Genomic DNA, 22,827 nt, shown 5'->3' with positions numbered 1-22,827 from the left:
TACTTATGTGTAATATCTTTTGTGTGTGTGCACGCAAATTACAATTTAATTCAGTTATTCTTACCGGTATGCCATACCGGCCGATTTTCGAGCTTTCGGATGCATAACTAGCTCATACCGGCTCACTTTAAGCACTGCGCAGTGGTTGGTTAGGTTCTGTTCTCTTGCCCAAATTTCTATGCACGTTTTACATGACCAAGTTCAGACAGCTGGCTAGGATAACGCGCGAAAAATAATACAGGGTAGCGCACGAATACTGAAGCTTTTGAGATCGGTGTAATTGCTCACTGCCCTGAAGATGAATGCAATGTCTGCATTGGAAACGTCGGATGTGGATATCTTCACCTAGCTGATAGCCCGAGAAGACTTACTAAAATCACGTCGTTAGGAAAATTTCTAGTCTTTCTTAACATTTATAATTGCTTATTGTACTTTTTTTTTTTTTTTTTTTTTTTTTTTAGTTGTACTGCGATCCGAAAAATCTGCGATAACCTAGGGCTCCATTCCGTATAAACTTTCACAATATTTGAGGATCGGATCACAATGCAAACTATGCAATAAGTAAAGATGACTATCGCAAGGACATTTATTCCGAAGTTGGGCGTCCGCTTTCGCCACGTTTTTTCGCTGTTGTCTCCTTTCCACACTTTCTACAATTTGTTATTAGGTTCATTAGTCCGTGCTCTTCATAGACTTTTAAAAGATTTTGCTCGTTATCAACGTATTGCTTCACAAATGTTAAAACTGTTAGTTCATTGCCCTTGTACATTCGCCATGTTGATAACATAAATACTCGTTTCTTTCCCACAATGGGGGCCGCGGTGGCTCTGTGGTAGAGCGTTCACCTCTGGTGCTTAGGGTCCTGGGTTCAATCCCAGCCCCCGCCAAGTGAACTTTGTGGTGGACAAACACCGTGTGCGTGGGTTTTCTCGGGGTTCTCCCGTTTCCTCCCACTTTCTTCATTCCACCATTTCATTCATTACTCATCATCACCGTCTCCTTTAGCCTAACCGGCATAACCGTGGGACGTAAAACTCAAAGATTTCATTTCATTTCATTTTCTTTCCCACAATGCAACTGTTCGGTTACCTTGCGCCAAGTAGTTCCCTCCGCTCGCCGTATAGTCCCATGTTTATAACCGCTTATATATAATAAATAAACAGATTTTTCGAGAGACATATATTATGAAGCACACAAACAATCAAATTATCCATATCTTTCCTGTAAATTTTTAAAAAATTGCTGGAAACTGACGCCCAACTTTGGAACTTAACCCATCGCAAGCTATATAGCTAATGGTTTCATTAAAGCAACCAGTATAGTAGTGGTGCCCACCGTCTTATGTCCATGATGCACCCCCCCAATTGTCTATCCGTAGGTGTTCTTCCATGAAAAAAAACTTCTTTTCGATTAATTTTTATTTCCCCTCAAACATATTTATATATATTTTTAACCCCCAAATATTTCGATAACGCATTTTGCGTCATAGCCCCCCTTTGTGGGTACCCCTGAGTATAGAATTACTCTATAGGTCTCTGAACAATTAATTTGGCTGCAATACATAGACCAAAAATGGTTGACATTTTCTTTAAGTAGGTTTTACGAAAGTAAACATTTCTTGTAATGTGCTGCCATCTAAAGTTTAAAGGATCACTTACAGAAGTGAAGTGACTGACAATTGTGATCAAAAATGTGGGTGATAGAAGGCAAGTTCCGCAATTATTTAAGGAATGTGGTGTTGGATTTACGCATGGTTTGCTGTTGTCTTTTTGGAGAGTTAACTGAGTAAAACGAAGCACGTTTACATTTCGAGTAATATGAACTATGTGGGAGGTGCTACGACACACAAATAAAAGTTACAAGTGTGGAAACTATAGCTAGATTACTTGGCAGATTTTGTTTTTAAAGAAGAAAGTGTTTACAAGATGTTAGTGTAAACCAACGTTGTGATTTTATGCAAGCGAACAGATTTCAGTAAGCATGTATTCCACATCTTGTTTCAGATGACAGGAGAAGATGCCCTTCAAACGCAAAAAGTCTGGAAAAGTTTTTCCCGTCAAAGTGTCTACTCTAGATGCTGAATTGGAATTCTGCCTAGAGGTAAATTAGTTAAATGATAAATATATAAATTAAACCGGAGAGGGAATACTTGTCTAATATGTCTAATGTAAAGCTGAGCAAGCGTTGTGTGTTTATATTGGTGGCTGAAGTTCGTTGATTAATTAAGATTCATATCTTTGAGAAATTACATATAGACACTTCTCTGTACTTACTGTTTACGTATATATTAACGGATATACATGTTATTTATTGGTGAAGTAGAACTTTCATTATTTTATTGATAAGATGAGAAATTGGGATATTGGAGTGCAAGGGTGCTATCTGTAATATTATAAGCTTGACGAGTGTGAGCTTCCCGATCACAGTAAGAATTCGTACGTTATTTCAGTTCAATTTGTTATGTGTTTCCAAAAACATTGCAACAATCGCTGCGTATTTATAAGTATCTATTATAATCACATACTTTGTATTTATTTAACGTTTATGGTCATTCATAGATGTATTCCATGAGGGGTGTTCAACTCTATGGGTAAAAGTACAGTGCAGAATTACAGTAGGGATCTATACATTCATTGCATATTCGTTTCCTTTAACATTAAACTTACTCTTTGTATTTAAACATTCATATTTTAACTTAAACATTTGCGGGCGGACTGGGATTCTTCGATGCACATTCACTTCAGAAGGGTAAATGCGTTACGGATATAAATACAACGTTCGTACCTATACCATAAAAATTATAGAGCGAAATATACTGGTCAAGTTGTGCTACTCCGACATTAAGACGAGAGTGTTATCTAAACCACTCAGGAGAGCAGTGCAGCAGGAAGCCGCGCAGGGGTGCATCCGTAGGGAGTAGGCATATCAGTAATGGTGAGTATACGCGTAAACTAGAATTGTGGAGAAACACTAGACTTGGGATAAATACATTATGTCCTTATTTACATCTTCACTTACAAATTACAAGATGAACACTTACCTTGTACTACTATGCAGATTTTCCAGTCTTGTATTCAATATTGTTATCTTCGCCGTTCTATACAATTTCAGCATCAACACAATAAATAATCTTTCAGTGTGCACGTACTTACTTTAACGACACTTCAATGGTTATGCTTCATTACCTCACATACTGGCTTTACCTTTGTATAGCCAGTAGCCTGCATAATGGATTACTTATGGAGGAGTGACTGCTTTAATTGCCCAATTTTTGTCCTTTATTCATCCATAACTACCCATCTGTGGCCTCAAGTATCGTAGTTGCTACCGCTCTCGCCTTGGTTGCGGCACTCGGTCAAAAAAATGTAAAAAGTTTTTTCAGACCAGCCATCCCAAATGAGGTTTTCCTGGGTTTTCTTCATCCACACCAGGCAAATACCGGTGTGGTACGGAACTTCTCCAGGCCGCTTCCTTCCTTCCCTTTCCCCGGATAGTGTGCTTGCCGAGGGACGTCATCCTTCGTACGTGACGGGCTAAATGGCCATAATACCGAAAGCCCAGAAATCTAAACTCTAACTTTCCATTTTTCAAATAAGATCACATAATATTTTTATTACGTATACACTGACATATCAACATTATACTGATATTCTTCCTGTAAATTTTAGTAATATGTGAAAGAATTAGAAAAAAAAAAAAAAAACTACAAGACCAGAGAAAGCATTAACACGTTAACTGCTGAGCTTGGTCACGTAGGTCGTCGGATATGCTAAAAAGTTTTATTGTTGGATATCGTTGCTTTACTTTGTTTTACAAAAATATAACACTTTTCCATCATATACAGTATAATTGTTTATTGCGCAATTGTTGTAAGGACGCCCTTGGGATACCATCAACTTTCCATATACCTTCAACAGCATATACCATCAACTTTCCATCCCATGTGCTTCATTATTTTCAATTTTATAACCTGAAAGAAATATAATGTATAAGAATTTTCATACATAGTTCAGAACAGCTTGTACAAGTCTTATTTAGCCATTCCCCGCTAAGTGGACTTTGTGGTGGACAAACACCGTGTGCTTGGGTTTTCTCGGGGTTCTCCCGTTTCCTCTCACTTTCTTCATTCCACCATTTCATTCATTACTCATCATCACCGTCTCCTTTAGCCTAACCGGCATAACCGTAGGACGTGAAACTCAAAGATTTCATTTCATTTTTATTTAGCCATTGTAATCATGAAAGCACGGTTCCAAACATAGTCCAGGCTGTCCAGGACACATCTCGCAATGGTAGATGCTATCTTTTCTAATGTTCCTCTCTTTGCATTTCCTGCATTTCTTTTTCAATATTCGTCCTATCGGTCCAACAGGACATTTTGTTAGCAGGCGATTCTCTTCCGCTCTTTTCTTTGGTACGCCCAATTGCGGCGTTTCTTGGGCCTTTGGTTTTACTTCTAGAAGATCGCGTATAATCATATGGTTCGTTGCTGCCTGTAACAGGCACAGGAAGCTGATTTATTTGATCGAAAGGAAACGATTTCAGAAGCAAAGTATTATCTTTCCCAGAAGGATGGGAAACATCATGTGTATTACTTTCTGAATCGCTGTCAGATTCTGATTCTTCAGCTGAGTTAGGAAACCAAACTATATTTTCATTTTCAGACAGTTCACTTTTATCGCTTGAATTTGAACTGCAAGCTATCTTGTCTAAATCCTCACTGTCAATGTATCAACGTTAATATACTGCGGGTTTGGCTTTCTATTCTTCTTACTAGTCCACTCGACGTAGAAACAAAGAACGAAATACTGAATAAAAGATCAGTTCAATATGTATTTCACAGGCATAAACACATAAACGAGCATTGAAAAGTTCAAAAACAAATATTATTTTGTCCTACAATGCGTATATATACACAAACCGCTGTAGACCGAAACAAAGAACACTGTAAGGTACTTTCACTCCTTGGTAATCACTGTACAAAGTGTGAGTGCACTAGTGTGCACATGCAAGTATTGGCGGGAAAGTGAACCAGCTGCATTGACAAGCGCCCATCGGCGTCCGGAGTATATGCCAAAATCAGTACTGGACGCCGATGCGCGTCCTCAGCAGTGAACGCGTTAAAAAAACTAGTAGAAGAAACCGAAATATAAGAACAGGACCGTACACAAACTTGTGTAGAACATGGTATGACATCGACGAAACTTTTAACTCATTAAAAAAAAAAAAAAAAAAAAAAAAACAACTCGCCCTCTTGAATTGATTTGTGTACGTTACGACTATTTAAGTCATTTATAGGGACGTGACGTTTTCGTTTTAACGATAACATCGAAAACTTGAAAAAGGCAAAGTAAAGTATATAGATGTACCTAAATATATGATACAAGGCCGTTTTCGGTGTTTTTAAATCGCGAAATAACACGAATTTGGTACCTTTTTCAAAATAACACCGAAATGCATTGCATAAAGCGATATATTCACGAAATCGCCATGTTGGCCGGTAATACTAATAAAGTACGGTAACACAACTTGCCTTTGCAACAAAATCTGAGTCACAGAAGTCCATCAGTCTTGTTATTTTTAGACCGGTTGGTTAGTGAAAGTTTGCCCCTGAGATTTTGCTGCCTGTGTTCTTGAAGCAATATCTTTGCCAACTTCCAACCTTGATTCTGAATGATATTTTTCAGAATACAACTTCGTAGTTACGGTAAGGAGGCAAAACCTTAAAGAAGAAAATGTGAAAATATTGACAGTTTTGTCCTTTGAAAAATTAGAAACATTGAAGAAACTATAAATTCGACATTAGGTGTAAGTGAAAGTGTGTGTTGATAATATGAATAGCTTTTTATTTTTTATTTTATTTATTTATTTATTTATTTTATTTATTTATTTATTTATTTATTTATTGAGGGCGCGGTGGCTCAGTGGTAGAGCGTTCACCTCTGGTGCTTGGGGTCCCGGGTTCGATCCCAGCCCCCGCCAAGTGAACTTTGTGGTGGACAAACACCGTGCTCGTGGGTTTTCTCGGGGTTCTCCCGTTTCCTCCCACATTCTTCATTCCACCATTTCACTCATCTCTCATTATCACCGTCTCCTTTAGCCTAACCGGCATAACCGTGGGACGTAAAACTCAAAGATTTCATTTCATTTATTTATTTATTTATTTATTTATTATTATTATTATTATTATTTTTTTTTTGCGTGAAACAAATGTTAAGAAACATTGCAGTGTGTTTTTTATAGCCGATATATGTATTCCGATCATACATTAAATAAGTTCCAAGTTTAGGAGGGATATCGAGCCATTTTTTCTCAGATGGTAAGTCCAAAAATATAAATTAGTCTTTTAATTTTAAGATGTCAAAATTTAAAACTACTCATTTAATTTTGAAATTATATTTTATTTTAATTAGCTGTCACAGACCTTTTTTTTCTATCTTTACAATTTACTTGCTTTTCAAAACCATTACAGAATAAAGCAAATTACCCCTATTTGGTTATATTAAGTCGCGAAAAATAACATCGATTTGAGGGATAAAATAAAACGAAAACTTAAAGTCCCTAGTCATTTAACATGAATGATTAAGTGGAAGCAAAGAAGAATGAAGAATCAAAAACTTTGACTCCTTAATAAAACAATTACAGGTTTTGAGAGAGGACTTTAAACATTGATTATTTGGAATCCAGAAAAATCATGTTTATAAATATTCTCAACGAAAAGGGGTGTGAAGTGGGAAGAGCAGGGATGTAATTACCTTTGTTTATATATATATATATATATATATATATATATATATATATATATATATATATATATATGTGTGTGTGTGTGTGTGTGTGTGTGTGTGTGTGTGTGTGTGTGTGTGTGTGTGTGTGTGTGTGTGTGTAATTATAAGTCTTAGCTGGTATCTTCTTAATGTGATTGATCCTGAATGTTATTCTTTTAGTGTATAAGTTTTGAGCATCGATTTACTCTGTGTATACCATGTATACTGTACTAAAACAGTTGGTCTACTGACAAATCAAATTTAAGCTACTCTTAATATCAACGCTTTTAAAATGGAATTCACATTGTTAGTTATTTACAGGATAAGATATTACGTAGTCTTACAATGTGTAGTTACACACTTTAGAACTTAGGAAACGAGTGAATGAAAGGAAATAATCAATCTGACTAGAATATTGACACCTTTGCCTGTTCACCATGTATAGTAAAATTTACTTACCTGGTAGTTACTGAGACACAATAAAAAAACATCAAATTGAATACAGCTCAAGACTGGAAGGGGATTTATCTATTATTCAAAGGGGAATTAATTACTTCTCACAATTAAATGAGAAGAACAGGTCTACGCAGTTTCTGCATAAGTCACTGACACAAAGGGTATGGAAATATATATATATATTTCTACCATTTATTGACAGAAGAGGGTGCTAACGCAGCTCCAAGTCACAAAGATGGAGCGTGGTACTCAATCTAGAACGTACGCCCTAAGTTATGTTCTGCTTAAACCAATTATTATAGAATATCTTTCTAAAAAAACATAATGTTATTTCTATTACAGTGGCGTGCTACTGGTCGAGACTTGTTTGATCTAGTTTGTCGGACAATTGGTTTACGGGAGACATGGTACTTCGGACTTCAATATGAAGATTCAAAAGGATTTATCGCATGGCTTAAGCTAGAGAAAAAAGGTAAGGAATTGGAATTTAATTACTTCTTTTCATAATCAAATGAATGTTCAGTAGGGTGTATCGAAAAAAAAAACCGGGTTTTTGGAAATCTTGTTACCCTTAGTGGCCCCATTTTTGGCCAAATGAGGTGAACAAAACATAGAAAAAAATTCAAATCGATACCTCAATTTTTTGAGTTGCCTCCATCCCTCTGAACTGTGAAGGGAAAGTCAATGATCTTGTATATTAATATAAAAATTCCAGCAAAAAATATTTAAACATGTTATTGATTTTTCTCTCGGGTATCAGACAAAAGGGGTCAAAAATTAATAAAATGAAATGTATTCAAGCTTTTATACATTTAAAAAACGTATAACATTTTAAAAGTTGCCGAAAACTCGCTGAGATACAAAATTAGTTCCTGCAGCTGTTAGCTTATTTCCAGGTAAATTTAATACGTTGGAAATAACCCAGAACTCATTACGAGGAGGTGGCTGCAGTTCGAGTTCCGTCCTACCTCCCACGTTTAATTTTGTATTTGCAAATTACTGATTCTCAAATGTTGTTTAATATTTACTCAGTTACTCATTTTTAATTTGCATTCTGATCTCTTTGTGAAGTGTGGTATCCGCTCTTGAGATTTTAAAGTTACCAAAATAAGTCCATGGCGAGTGTCTGCACCACACACAGAACTAGAAGCTTCTGTTACTAATTTTATCATGCGCTCTACTGCTTGAATGTGGCAAGGAAAACTAGTTATTTCTTCACTTGCAACTGCGACAGTTGTTATGTTATGTTATAGCTCATCCTTGCTTAGGTGTTGTATTAGTGGTAGCTCTGTCAAGACACTCTCAAACTAGTTTATCATGTCAGTGTAAGTTTTCGCGTCTAATTTGACCTCAGGAACTTTAAATTCTCTTACACTGACAGATAAGGATAATGTTCTTGCTTTTAAAATTCTTCTTCAGTCGAGCCTTCTTATGTTCGCATCTGTGTCTGATATCATTGCCAGAAATAAATTCTCGAGATGACTAAACCATGCGTTTCTCATTATCATTGGATCTATGATTAATTTAGTATTTGAATCCATAGATCTTAAAAAAAAAAAAAAAAAAAAAAAAAAAAAAAAAAAAAAAATAGTTTCCATAAATGTTTAGCTCCTTGTGTGCACGATGGTTTGCTAACCATACAGGAGTATAAAGATTCGCTATGTAGGAAACCATAATTTTGAGCTCTGTTGACGGATTTTCCGTTCCATTGTAAAGGCACAAAATTCTACTAGTAGTGGTCACCCTTGCCTGATGTATCTTTCCAGGATTTTGAGTTAAGTTTCTAAAAATAATTTGATTAAGAATTATTGAATTTAATTTGATTTACCTAATATTAATAAGGATATCCGTTTATTTGTTCTCCTGTGTTTCTTTTTCCGTACTAATTACCTTTCTACAGTCCTTAGTCCAAAATTCTGTTAATAATATTAATCAATTCTTATCAAGAATTTATACGTCTAAATTTAATGTTGCAATTTTTGTCCACATAAAGGGTGGCCCAAAAGTAGGTATACAGTACCGTACTGATCAGCTCATTGCATTTTATATAATTTCTTATTGTTATCCATCAGGTGGACTTAGTTTCTTTATTACTTGTTCTTAATGTGTATTTACTTACATCTTAAGCTCGGAAGAGTCGAAGCAAATAAACCTATAAGGTAGAATGTTATACTTGATCAAAGCAGGGGTGTATACCTACTTTTGGGCCACCCTGTATATTCTATGACGAACTCTTGTGGAGGACTTGTACATCTTTAATTTCGTGATCGATATTTTGCAAATGTCTTGACAAACCTGATGTTTTGTTCATTTTTTTTTCAATTGTTCCTTAACCCTCGTTAAAATGTTTCTTTTTGTGGTACCTATGTAAGAAACGAAATCTGAGTTTTACGTCCCACGGTTATGCCGGTTAGGCTAAAGGAGACGGTGATGATGATTAATGAATGAAATGGTGGAATGAAGAAAGTGGGAGGAAACGGGAGAACCCCGAGAAAACCCACGCACACGGTGTTTGTCCACCACAAAGTTCACTTGGCGGGGGCTGGGATCGAACCCGGGACCCCAAGCACCAGAGGTGAACGCTCTACCACTGAGCCACCGCGGCCCTTACCTATGTAAGACTGGTCACAAGAGCATACGGTGTGATAAACACCCGGAAACAAAAGCTTTTTTGTGGATTAATTTTTATACATTTTTGGTTCCCAATTCAAAAATAAATATGCAATGTTTCGCTAACTCTCGGTTTGCAGAGATTAACTTTAATTTTAATTAATTAATTTGCAGAGATTAATTTTAAGAACATATTCTTTTAAACGTTGACTTTACTAAGGTATGGATGTGGTCATTTGTTATGTACGAAATAGTCACAAGCTGTGGGCGTCCTGTAAATTAGTGATTTGGAACTGGTTCGATTTGTAATTGTGCAAGTCTAGGAAATTCAAACCTTTGGTTGATTTCTTTTTTCAAATAGTAAACTTTTAACTACTTCGAATATGATTGAACTCCACTAGTAAATCACCCAAATTATCGTGCTGAATCAAAATTCCATCATCTACAAATTTATGGTATCGGGTAAATTTGGACTTTTCTGTTTGTAAAGAAGAAATAACGGATTTCCCATGTCAAACTTTTTTCTTTGTAAGTTTTGTCTTCGAGAGAGAAAATATTGCAGTTCTAACATACTTCTAAACTTCTGGTAACCTTGTAGTGACCAAATCACATACTTTGTCTTTCAACCACTTCTGTGTACAATATATTGCCAGATCCGTGGGAATTTAATTGTACATGTCAACTGAGTTTATGGACAATGATTTTAACTTGTCTGTGTTAACCAATTAAGTAATACTATTAGGTATAAGGGGCTGTCCACGTAGTACGTAACGATATTTTTAACCAATTTTTACTCCCTCCCTCCTCCTTGTCACAGTTTGTAACGCAAGGTCGAACCCTTCCCTCTTTGTTATCTAACACTTTTTTTGATTTTTGTTTTTTCACCAAATTTGCTTTGGGGGGTTGTTACAACAACAACAATAATAATAATAAAAACTATTTGTAATGGTTGAACTTTTGATTACAAAATGCTTGCATTCTGAATACATCTCTAGTGTTTTTTCGCCAATAAATCAAAGTATTAAAAAAGCGTAGTATCGTAATAATATTTTACGCCATAAGGTTGTTTAATTAACCACTCTTAATTCTTCGAAATCGCATACTGTCGGTTTCCTAACGAACAAATCACTGAAGAAAGCAACGTTTGTTTTTATTTTAAAATAACTGTGTAGCAGTTTCGCCAACTAACTGAACATATTTGCTTTATAGTGTCTGATTAGCAAGGAGAAAATACTGCCGGAAGATGCAGATGAAATAGCATCTAAAAATTGACATCGACCTCGTTTTCCTAGATCCAAGGTGCTTCGTGCATTTGAAGTTCGCCAGTGTCGGCGATGCAAAGTTCTCTTTCTCGTTGACAGCAGATTTGAAGTGGCTGCACACGTGAAGGAGGAGGGACATCTCGTTTGTGAACAAGCTTTCGACCATCATCTTTGGACTTCAGTTTACCGCTTTTCAAATTTTTCTTGTCCTAAATCAGCGCCAGAATGCGAATGAACTCGATTTCTCCAGAAATATTCCAATCAAAAAAAATCAGGACGAGATGAATATCCGAAGAATTAGGTTTTAAGTATCTTATTTTGCTCTGCAAATTGTAGATCTTTCCATCGCGGAAAACGTTATTTTACGAAAAAGAGTTTCTTCTGTTTTACATATGAAACCCTTTAGAAGAATAGAATGGGTAATGATTCAAATCAAAAGTTTTGAACAATATTCTCAAAAATAGCGACACGAGTTGGAACGCGAGGGCATTTTCATGCGGTGGTTACGGTCACTAACAACTAACTCCAGAAAAGCATGTGCGGTAAATGCAATACTACGATACCACGAAAACAGAGTGTTATTGTATTGTAATGCATGCAGGATTCATCATCAGTCATAATCGTGTCTAGTAGCGTTTTCTGCATGATTTAATTTATATAGACTATATGTTCGCAATTTCCCAAAACAGTAGATGTTTATTTACTTTATAAAAAAAGAAAAGAACTGAATAAAATTATTTGTTTAAAAAATCGCATATAAACCTGAGAATAAAAATAAAATTAGAAAAAAAAGCATGCGTTACGTAACTAAGACGTAAAACCCCCTCTTCCCGTTTGTTACACTTCGCAACACAAGGCTTAACCCCCTTCCCCCATTGCCGCGTTACGTAATATGTGGACCCCTAAGACTTTTTTTTTTTAATGAAGAAGGCAATAACTTTCTGCCGAAATGTTCGCATGTAGATAACTTTCCAGTAGTATTTTTGTAAATTAATATTGAATATGCATTCTGTTAAAGCAAGTACCTTTTCAGAAAAACATTTAAGTGTACGTGGAACATGAGGCTTCTTATGGAAAGGGCCTGGGAATGGACGTACTGTACTAGCTATTTGATGTATTTGTGTAAGAATGCGTTTATTTCATGTGACGTGACTTATTGGTTTTTGTGTGTGTTTGGAGACTGTTTGTTCCGTTCTCCATTTAGAATATTCAAAATATCTTTTCTATGAACCGTTTAGTTCAGGGCGCAAAATTTCCGGTCGACAGTGGCGACTAGAAATTTAGAGGTGGCGACCAGTGTTCAGTAAGAATGGTTTCTGCCTAAACACACAGGGTTGCGCAGTTTCTGTTCCGTACGAAAATAATTGTCACTGAGTGAGAGAAAACACGGAATGTGAAGTTTTCACAACGTTGTAATTCGCCCCTCCTTTCCTTAAGGATTTTGATCCGAAAGTTTCAATCGACAACTGGTACTTCAGTGCAGAGAGAGTGCGTTACACAAACGTAAAGTCTTAAGGTAAGATATATTTTAACACGTATACGAATAGTCGAATTCAAAATTGATTATCCTGAATCTGATTGTCTGGTTTCAAAATTTTATGCACTGATATAATCTCTTTCTTTGCCAAACCAAACGCCGAAGGGGGAATGGGGGCTCTCATAATTTGTACGTGAGCGACACTGGCGACCATCATTTTTGGATTGGCGAGTGCGTCTGATTTTGAAATTTTGCGCCCTGGTTTAGTTAAATATCTGCTCTATTTTCTGTTACAAAGAAAAGAAAGAACATTGTTAATGAAGGGAAAATGTTACGTAATGTAATTTGTTTTTCAGTTCAAGACCAAGGCATTCCGCAGCAACCGATCGCACAGTTCATGTTTCTAGCCAAATTCTATCCTGAGAATGTCGCCGATGAATTGGTCCAAGAAGTCACGCAGCATCTTTTCTTTCTTCAAGTTAAGCAGGCCATCCTCAGCATGGATATCTATTGTCCGCCAGAAGCATCCGTTCTTCTCGCCTCTTACGCAGTACAAGCCAAAGTAAGTAGCTTTCTTTGTGTGTAGGACAGGAATTACAGTATATATATATATATATATATATATATATATATATATATATATATATATATATATATATATATATATATATATATATATTTTAATAAAAAAATCACACTGTTGTTAGCTAAATGGACGCTTGGTAAAAGATGTTCCCACTGCAGGGTTCCTAACTGTATAATGAATTGTGTTTGTAACACTGGTCTCCAGGTCTCCTGAAGACAGCGATTATGATTAATTATTTTCAATGAACACAAAGTATTAAAAAAATAATAAATAAATAAATAAATAAAGAAATAAAATGTAAAAATCACAGTTTTTACTGCTTGATGATGAAGTCCAATTACATTTTAAAGTATTTCAGATGATTGATCATATCTATCTTCAAGGAACGTATCTACCGAGAGTAATAGTGAAAGAGAAGCCTCAGTGATTGGGATTGACGAAACATTCACCAAAGATCGTAGAGTGAATGCGGTAAATGTGACTCCAGAAGTTAATACCTGGGACAACCTATTGCGACATTGACAATCCGATGCGGCTTGCATAACCTGAATATCCGCAGTGGGGTTGCAGTTTCCAAATCTTTATTCATCACCAACAACGCTTTAGCGCAAATAAATTTGTGTCGAGAACATGCATAGTGCACCGCCGATGATTGTAAACGTGTAATCTCGTTAGATGAGTCCTCTTTTACCAAATTTCCGACTAACAGCCGTGTTTATGTATAGCGGCCGCTCAATAAAACTCCGAATCGCCTCCTCCCTACCGTGAAACATAGCGATAGCTCCGTGGTGTGTCAGCTGTCCAAAAAAGTTTCCTGGTGTTCCGTGGATCCTTTGATTAAGCTCATAGAATGCATTGCTGCCAGTGATTATGGGAACATTTTAGGTGATAACATGCATGCTTGGTTCAGATGTAGCTTTCGGCTAATGACATTATTTTCCAAGATTACAGTTAGCCAATTCATACTACTACAGTTGTTAAAATGCACATCGGTATCAGTAATATATGAATCTTGGCCCACCCCGTCTTCAAACCTGAACATTGTTGAAGGTCTACCATCAGTTATGGAGTTCTGACTCCGGAGAAGATACTCTCTTCCATTCTCGTTGACAAGAGTGAGTGCTACACTAGATGCGGAATGGTACAATATTCCTATGGGAACAATTCATGAGTTATATGCCTCTATTTCATGACAGATCAGATCTGTTCTGCAGGTTAATGTTGGCCGCATCTACAACTGTGTCCATTATTTTGACAGCCATGTATATATATTAAAGTGGAACACAAAGAATAAACTAAAAATGTTGAATTTAAAATGACGGCAACTTTATGTTTCCAGAGCACCGTGAATAGTATAAAGCAGTTATCGCCAAACTTATGAAGCTTCTGAGCTACAATACCGTTTACCAAAAGAACTACCAACTTTTTAAAAATAATCTTATATTTGTTTATTGCCCGTAAACTTACATTTCTAGTAAATATGAAATCAAACTATCCGATTTAGCAAATATCTAATATACACACGAAAAACATAACGTTTAGCAAATGTCTAATATAGACACGAAAAACATAACGTTTAGCAAATGTCTAATATACACACGAAAAACATAACGTTTAGCAAATGTCTAATATACACACGAAAAACATAACGTTTAGCAAATGTCTAATATACACACGAAAAACGTAACGTTTAGGAAATGTCTAATATACACACGAAAAACATAACGTTTAGCAAATGTCTAATATACACACGTGTATACAATCAACTGTGAGATGAGGCTGACAATGGCAATTGCGTGGGAGAAACAAGCAGTTGTTGTTGTCAGCGTCCCCTGTCGTTAGCGTCAGCTCAGTGGAGGAATCAAGGTTAGCCAACCGAAGCGTTAACACGATCTCCGAAAAATGTCCCCACGAGCTACTAGTAGCCCGCAATCGACGGTTTGGCGATCACTGGTATAAAGTATGATGATATTTGGAAGTTACATTACAGTCTTCGTGATCAAGGATTTAAATTAGTTACACATATTCATATGCAAAAAATATAATGAGATAGACTTCTATATTATTATTTCATTCTCAGTGTATTTTACGGGGAAATTAAGACTTGTTTGAAATTTTCTGACTATACTAATTAGTTGTATGTGAAGTATTTATCTATAACTTTTGCAGTATTGCAAAAAGTTCTCAAATATACTATAAATTTGTATGTACTCCTTATTGTTTGTTTTATTGATGTGTTTAACACTATAGTGTATTTCTACTGAACCTTATAAATTGTGTTTTTATTTGTTAGTATGGAGACTATGATGAAGCGACATACAAACCGGGGATGTTGGCGAGTGAGGACCTTTTGCCTCAAAGAGTTATTGACCAGTACCAGATGACTTCTGAAATGTGGGAAGAAAGAATTAAAATTTGGTATGTAGATATTAAGTTATTTAAGTAGTTGGAATGTAAGAATCATTTGATCTAAGTAGTCTAAAAGTATACACATTTTTGGTGGCCCCGCGTAGCGTAGTCGGGTGCAAGCGGTCCCGGGCTCGATTCCCTGTGGGAGCACTGTCGGTCGAAAAAGTGTAAAATGCTTTTTCAAGCCAGCCACTGAATGAGGTTTTCCTGAGTTTTCTTCATTCACACTAGGCAAATGCCGGGGTGGTACCAAGCTTATAGGTCCCAGGCCGCTTCCTTCCTTTCCTTTCTCCGGATTGTGTGCTAGCCGAGGAACTTCATCCCTCAAAACGTGAAGGGCTAAATGGCCTTAGATGCCGAAAGCCCAGAAATCTAAATTCTAAATCCCTAGCATACTGTAAGGATCCCCACATCGTGACAAAAGCACATGTCAACACAACACGTGTAATTGCTTGTAAACAAGCCTAACAGACGAGAATCCGACACGGAAGACACCGAGGAACGCCGAAAGAAGACGGGCCTCACGAAAGGACCCGAAGAGGACAGATAAAAGGCGGACCACCGAGGGACCTGGTATCAGTCGACCAACTGATCGCTTAACCATTACCTTGCTATGTCACTGTGGACTAGGAACACCTCTTCCTTTACCCTATGTCGCACTGGACTAGGGACCACATCTTAAACTTATAATCCTAATCTAACCTACAACCTGCTAACTGTTCTGGAAACTGCCATGAGTGGAAGGGGCACCCGGCAAAACATCTAATATTCCTTCACTTGGTCATTGAGGAAGAGACATTGAATTAGAAACATTTGTATTCATTATATTTTGTAATAAAATTTGGTGAAGGGAAAAAGTCGCCCGGACCATCATATAGACTCTACCTATAAAATTATTGCGATACACATTTACGCGTATACGAGGGGCAGTCAAAATGTTCCCGGGGTTCTGTTGTAGCTTTTTATTACCACAATATAAGTACGCATTTACTTAAACGCCTTCGAAGTTGGCACCTTCCGAATACACACAAACTTGTTCCGCCGCTCCTGGGATTGATAGAGACATCCACGAAAGGCCTCTTTTGGTATCTTACGAAGTTCAGCCGTCGCGTTTGTTTTGATCTCTTCTACGTTGGCGAAACGGAAAAGGCTCATTTTTAGCTTTGGGAAGAACCAAATATCCAATAGTGCAGATTGTTTTTAAGGCTATCAAACTCTCTGAATCAGATATTCCTCAATTTGCACCATGCACTTAATGTTTGCGGGTTGCTCGATCTGTGAAATTGTACCAACTGATCACCACACACTCTTCCGTTCAGCTGCACTATTCGTACACTACCTGTTACGACGTGTTCATACGTATCAAATTCGTAATTAGGCAACTTAAGAACTGTATTGTACAAAATTCGTTGTGATCGAATCTCAAATGTCAAACTTCAGCATTCCGGGAACTTTGTGACTGTTCCTCGTAAATTTTTTTCTTCAAAATATGTATTAAAAAAAAAAATGTGCTTTAGGCTAACGGAGACAGATGATTAATAAAAGCGAATGATTGTGTAATTAATTTTTTTGTGCTCTCCCATCAGTAATCAAACCCAGGGCCATGTGCGCCAAAAGCACACACGCTTGCCACTAGACCAGCAGGGAGGGCTTTCAAAATTTTTGGCCAAAAAATAGGGCACATAGTATACAGGGAATAATTCTGTCAGCTGCATAAAGCATGTAGAATTCTCGATAAAACTATACGAACATAGAAGTGGTAAGTAGAATAATTGCATTTCACACGCATTAGTTTGAGAATTTTGAGCAAATGCACTATAATTATTCATTTATTCATTTTCTGCCAAACTACTGAATAATAAATAGGCAAGCTTGCCATATAGAAATACATCATGCGTCTTTATTAGAGTAGCGTGCACAACTGTCACAGTAAACAGTAACAACATGGCTACTGTTGCCAGAATTGTCGCTAGGCTAATCTTTATCTTCATAAATTATGTAATTTTCACTCCCGTCCATTTTGCTTAAAATTCCACTCACTTTGTGAAACGTTTACTACTTTTTTTCCGCGGAGATTGAGTCCCACACTTCAAGCTGCGTCTTATGTTTGAGATATAACTTTTTTTTTTTTCATTTTTCCTACCAAAGACAGGATGCGCATTATACATGGCGTAAATACGCTATTAGCAAATTGGTCTGACAATGCATGGAGTTCCTCATGTTACATCACAAATACAGTCAAGGTTAGCAAAAGTGCAAAGTACCATCAATTCCTGTGTATAATAATCCACATAGTAGTAGGATACTTTGCATTCTCAACAGCTAACCAACAGGGAGCCTACAACATGTCACAGAATCGTTAATAACTCATAACTTTCGTTGCTATAGTAATAATACCAAAGATAGATTTAAAGGCCACAACAAATCAAAGTTCGCAAGAATGGAAATTTTCAAAGATTAAGATGTATAAAACGCACATAGTACTAGAATACCATGCACATAATAGGATACTTAGCGGTGAATCTACAACGTTTCCCCTATTCCGAATTTCTTATTACAGACTTGAATACCGAAGGAGCTCATTGTTGTAACAGACTGTTTATTCTGTTCCAGTTTTATTTTGTCTAAATAGTTATATTCAATCTGTTCGTTTTATTTTTGTGTAAATAGTTGTATTCAACGTTTAATTATTGGCATATTTATTTGTTTAAATTTGATTACTGAATGTTATTTTAATGTATTAAATTTTGTTAGAATTTTGCATTCATGTTTATAAGCTTTATGTACTAGAGACCTTGTCATCTCTTTAAATACTGAGTAGGTGTATTTTTTTTCTTCTAATGGATTGTGAGAAGAAGATGTAACAAAGTACTTTTCTTAGAAGAGAGATTGAAATTATTATTGCTTGCAAAATAATAAGTGTTATTTTCATTATTAGAAATGTTTAGATAGTTTGGTTTGATTTTTTTAAACAAAGGAAATTCAACTGTTCGATTAACTCACTACTCGTGCCGAACTTGCACTTAAAAATCGAAGTCTGATAAATTAATCCTAATTACAAGCTTCCCATGACTGAAACAGGATCCATCCTGTTATGAGAGGTTTAATAATAACATAGAGAGGTGAGAGGCTTATTACAAAATGGCGACCGTAAGCACGACGATTTGGAGCAGAGTACCATCTATTTATAACTCTGGTAGTGATGTTGTATTGAAAGTTGGGCAAAAGAAACAACAGAAGTAAAGCTTACATCTGACATTGACAATCATCGGGGAAAATAGTAAATAACACTTTGAAAGAAGAAAATGCCTAGGGCTAAGAAAGTGAAAAGACTGAGAGCTGGTGATTCCAGTGAAAATTATGCATGTTGCAGTGGAAAGACAGTGGAAAATGATGAAGTGGTGAATTCCATTATGTGTGGACGTTGCCACAAATGGTACCATTTTAATTGTGTAAATGTTGATAATGATAGATACGACGAATTTAGTAATTCTGAAGTAGACTGGTATTGTAAGGAATGTGATATACCAAGAATGCCGGAAACAAATAAAGGAGACGGTTCAAAAGAGAAGACAAAGGCGACTGAAAAATCAAAATTTACTTTGGAAGATTTGGTCCTGATAATGAATCAGCGCTTTGATGCTTTAAGTGAGGATACTAATCAGCGCTTTGATGCTTTAAGTGAGGATACCAATCAGCGCTTTGATGCTTTAAGTGAGGATACCAATAAGCGCTTTGATACTTTAGGCGAGGAAACAAAAATTTTGCGAGAAGAATATGCTCAGAATAGGACGGATATAAATGAAAAATTTACAGAATTGAGTAATCAAATGAAGGAGATGAGAGAGGACTGGAAAACTGAATTGAATAAGGAAGTAGCACGTTTGGACCAAGAACTTGTGGAAATAAATAAGAAAATGGAAAAACAGTCGGAAGATTCGGAAAGTTTAAAAGCAGTTATGGTTCTGTGCAAAGCGCAATCGCAGGAAGTAGAAAGAGAAGTTGATGTACTAAAATCAAACTTTAAAATGACGGATGAGAACATAAAAAGAATAGAGAATAGTTGTAAACATTGTCACGAAGTAATAGACCGTAAGTATAAACTGTTGCAAGAGGAAGTAGATGCTATAAAGCGTAAGTATGAAAAAGCAGATACTAATTTTGATACTAATCATGTTGATTATATTCGTGTACCTTTTCCAAAATCCTCAGATAATGGGACGCGCTCTGTATCAATACCCACATTTACCTCTAGTAATACTACGGTAACTTCAACAGTTTCAACTGTAATGAGTACTTTTGAATCTGGTTGTAGGTGTGCTGTATCAGAAAACAGGATTCCCTTTTTTCAGACTGGAAACAACCGTTTTCGAGTTGACGATTGTGCGAGTGATCGGGATCATTTTCAACCGACTCCACATTTAGATTTTGAAGATGTAATTCGTAAATTGGAAGAACAAACTATCAGTAGAGATGTTCATAGTCCTATAAGACAGTCACCGATATATCATATTACTAAAGAGACTCCTAAGGAGAGCAGAATAATTGCAAATAACGAATATACGTCTAACAGTATGTTAAAACCTAAATACTTGCGCGATTTCCCACGATATAGTGGACAATTAACCCCTGGAGCGGCGAAAAATTTCTTGAAAGAGTTTAATCGACTCTCGAAATTGTATAATCTTTCAGACGCCGAAAAGCTCATTATAATACCTCAGTGTTTAACACGAGCGGCGATCGGTTGGTTTGAAATTATAGCGGATACTGTAACTACTTTTGATGAATTTGAGCAACATTTCAAAGATCAGTATATGTCAACACAACTCGAACAGGCTCAGAAACGCCAGCTGCGTAATACGAGATACGATAAATCCAGATATCCTAATACTCTTGAATTCGCATTGGGTATAGTGGAGAAATATCACAATATAACTGTGAACTATGATGAGAAAGAGCTCCGTGATATTCTGTTAACGTGTCTTCCGTTGGAAGAAGCTAAGATTTTGAGGTTATCGAAAGTAAAAACAGTGGAAGAAGTTTTGTTGAGTGTTATTGAGATCAACTCAGCGGAAGCGGAAGCTGAAGCGAACCAATGGAGCGTTAATTCAAGACGTAATACCAATACAAAAACTCCGTATATACGAATGGCTCAAAATAACTTTAGATCTGAGTCTCCTAACACGCAATGTCAAACAGAAGCTAGTTACACGAGATCAGGGAATAACAAAAGATACTTCGCGCGAAGAAATAATGGTTCTTGGAATTATCGTGGGAGATTTAATAACTCATTTAATACGAGACAAAGAAAATCGACTGGAAATGATGTGAGTTGCCAAACATCGGAGGCAATGTTGCAAGCTGCTAACGCATTAGTCGTTAGCAATGAAATATCTAATGTTAGTGAACAGGGAAACGAGACGCGCATCCGTATGTAGAGGGGGAAGGAGGATGCGCGCAACTAATGTCCCCTGCGCAAGTTGAGTGTTCGTTGTTGTACAATATCTTATTTGTAGTTAGTGAAGATCCTGAACAAGATAAACTGGAGAATGATGATTATTATTTTCCTTCTCCCACAGTATCTTGTAGCGTTGGGGGAGTAAATTTAACGGCGATCATAGACTCAGGAGCTGAGTTGAACTTGCTTAGTGAACGAGTCTGGTTTGAAATTCAAGAGAAATTTCCGTCTGCCAAATTACTAAAATATGACAGTGTGAAAGTAGCAACATTTACTGGAGACAGTAACTTCAAAATAAAAGGAATGCAGATGTTGAATTTTTGTATTAATGAACATTTGTTTGAGGTACCAGTTTTTGTTATGAGGGCTATGCGACCTGATTTATTACTTGGAAGTCCGTTCTTACAAAAATTCAATGCCATAATTGATAGTGGAAATCAACGCTTGCAATTAACTGACAATCAAGGAAATTTAGTGTGCATTAGTTTAACTAAACCTACAGAAATCTATTTATCGATTTCTGACGTTGGGCATCAATCATGTAATACCATGTTTTATTTTCGGAATGCTAGTTGCCAAATTTCAACACCAGTAGAAGCAGTTAATTTCTGTAAGGTACCTGAGCCTAATGTCACGGAGGAAGAGTTACATAGATACGTGCATGATCGTACAGACATTTCTCCAGATAATAAAGCAAAACTATACACTCTTTTATGTAAATATAGGCATCTCTTCACCGAATATCCTCGGCGAATCAAAACTAAGCCTTATAAAATTGAATTAACAGACAATATACCTGTCGTTGGCAAAATATATAGTGTCCCTCAGTCTATGAGAGAAGAATTTGAGCAGGAACTTCAGAAATGGATTGATCATGGCATTGCTGCAGAAATGTCATCTCCCTATAGAAATCCAGTACATTGCGTTAGGAAAGCTACAGGAGGAGTACGTCCAGTCCTGGATTTAAGAGGTTTAAATGCAAAAGTTATCTCGCCGTGTGTACAAGTTGAAGCAATTAATGACTTACTATCACGATTAACTGGAGCATCTGTATTCTCTTCATTTGACTGCACGTCAGGTTATTATGGTGTACATCTGCATCCTTCCTCTTATCAATGCACGAGCTTTGTTTATTTAGGCAGGCAATATTGCATGCTGGTTCTCCCAATGGGTCTACGATCTGCACTCGCAGTTTTCCAAGAAACCATGAATAGCTTCTTTAAAATGAATACAAGAGATTTTGTGATAGTATATTTAGATGACGTGTTATGTTTTTCTTCCTCTTTTGATGATCATTTTGACCATCTAAACAAAGTGTTCGAAATATTCGATGCCGCTAACTTTTCACTAAACTTCAAAAAGTGTCGATTTCTGTTGAATGAGATAAAATTTTTAGGTCATCTAGTAAATGGAAAGGAGATCAAAGTGGACCCGAAGTCAAATGAGCCTATACGTTGTTTCCCTATGCCAAGAACTAGAAAACATTTACGCTCATTCCTTGGGTTAGTCGGATGGAGGCATCGGTATTTAAAGGATTATACTATTATTGCAACTCCATTGTTCGAATTATTAAAAAAAGATAAACCGTTCGTAATGAATGAAGATGCAATACATGCATTTAACGTACTACGAAATTTAGCGAGCAATCCACCAGCATTAGGCCAACCCAACTTCTCTATAAATTTCCATATTTTTAGTGATGCGTGTGCGTATAATTTAGCTGGCTATTTAGCGCAATTTCCTAATAATGATGATAATCCTGTTGTTATTGCTTATGCAAGTCGTAGATTAAAATTACATGA

General features: G+C 36.4%; 1 protein-coding gene across 1 annotated transcript in view; it reads left to right on the top strand.

The window, feature by feature from the left end:
• The first annotated feature begins 1,653 nt into the window (after nucleotides 1–1,653).
• The window catches only part of Mer (ezrin/radixin/moesin family protein merlin), a 56,748-nt gene continuing 35,574 nt past the window's right edge, over nucleotides 1,654–22,827 (top strand). The window contains exons 1-4 of the mRNA XM_081768206.1: nucleotides 1,654–2,100; nucleotides 7,566–7,695; nucleotides 12,929–13,134; nucleotides 15,452–15,576. Of these exons, the coding sequence (XP_081624332.1) occupies nucleotides 2,017–2,100; nucleotides 7,566–7,695; nucleotides 12,929–13,134; nucleotides 15,452–15,576 (545 nt within the window). The 5' untranslated portion in view covers nucleotides 1,654–2,016. The remainder of the gene's footprint in view (nucleotides 2,101–7,565; nucleotides 7,696–12,928; nucleotides 13,135–15,451; nucleotides 15,577–22,827) is intronic.

The sequence above is a fragment of the Thermobia domestica genome, chromosome 8, assembly GCF_964235325.1.
Source record: "Thermobia domestica chromosome 8, izTheDome1.hap1.1, whole genome shotgun sequence".
NCBI lineage: Eukaryota > Metazoa > Arthropoda > Insecta > Zygentoma > Lepismatidae > Thermobia > Thermobia domestica.
The sequence above is the reverse complement of the archived record's forward strand: the minus strand, read 5'-3'. Positions and strand labels throughout refer to the sequence as shown.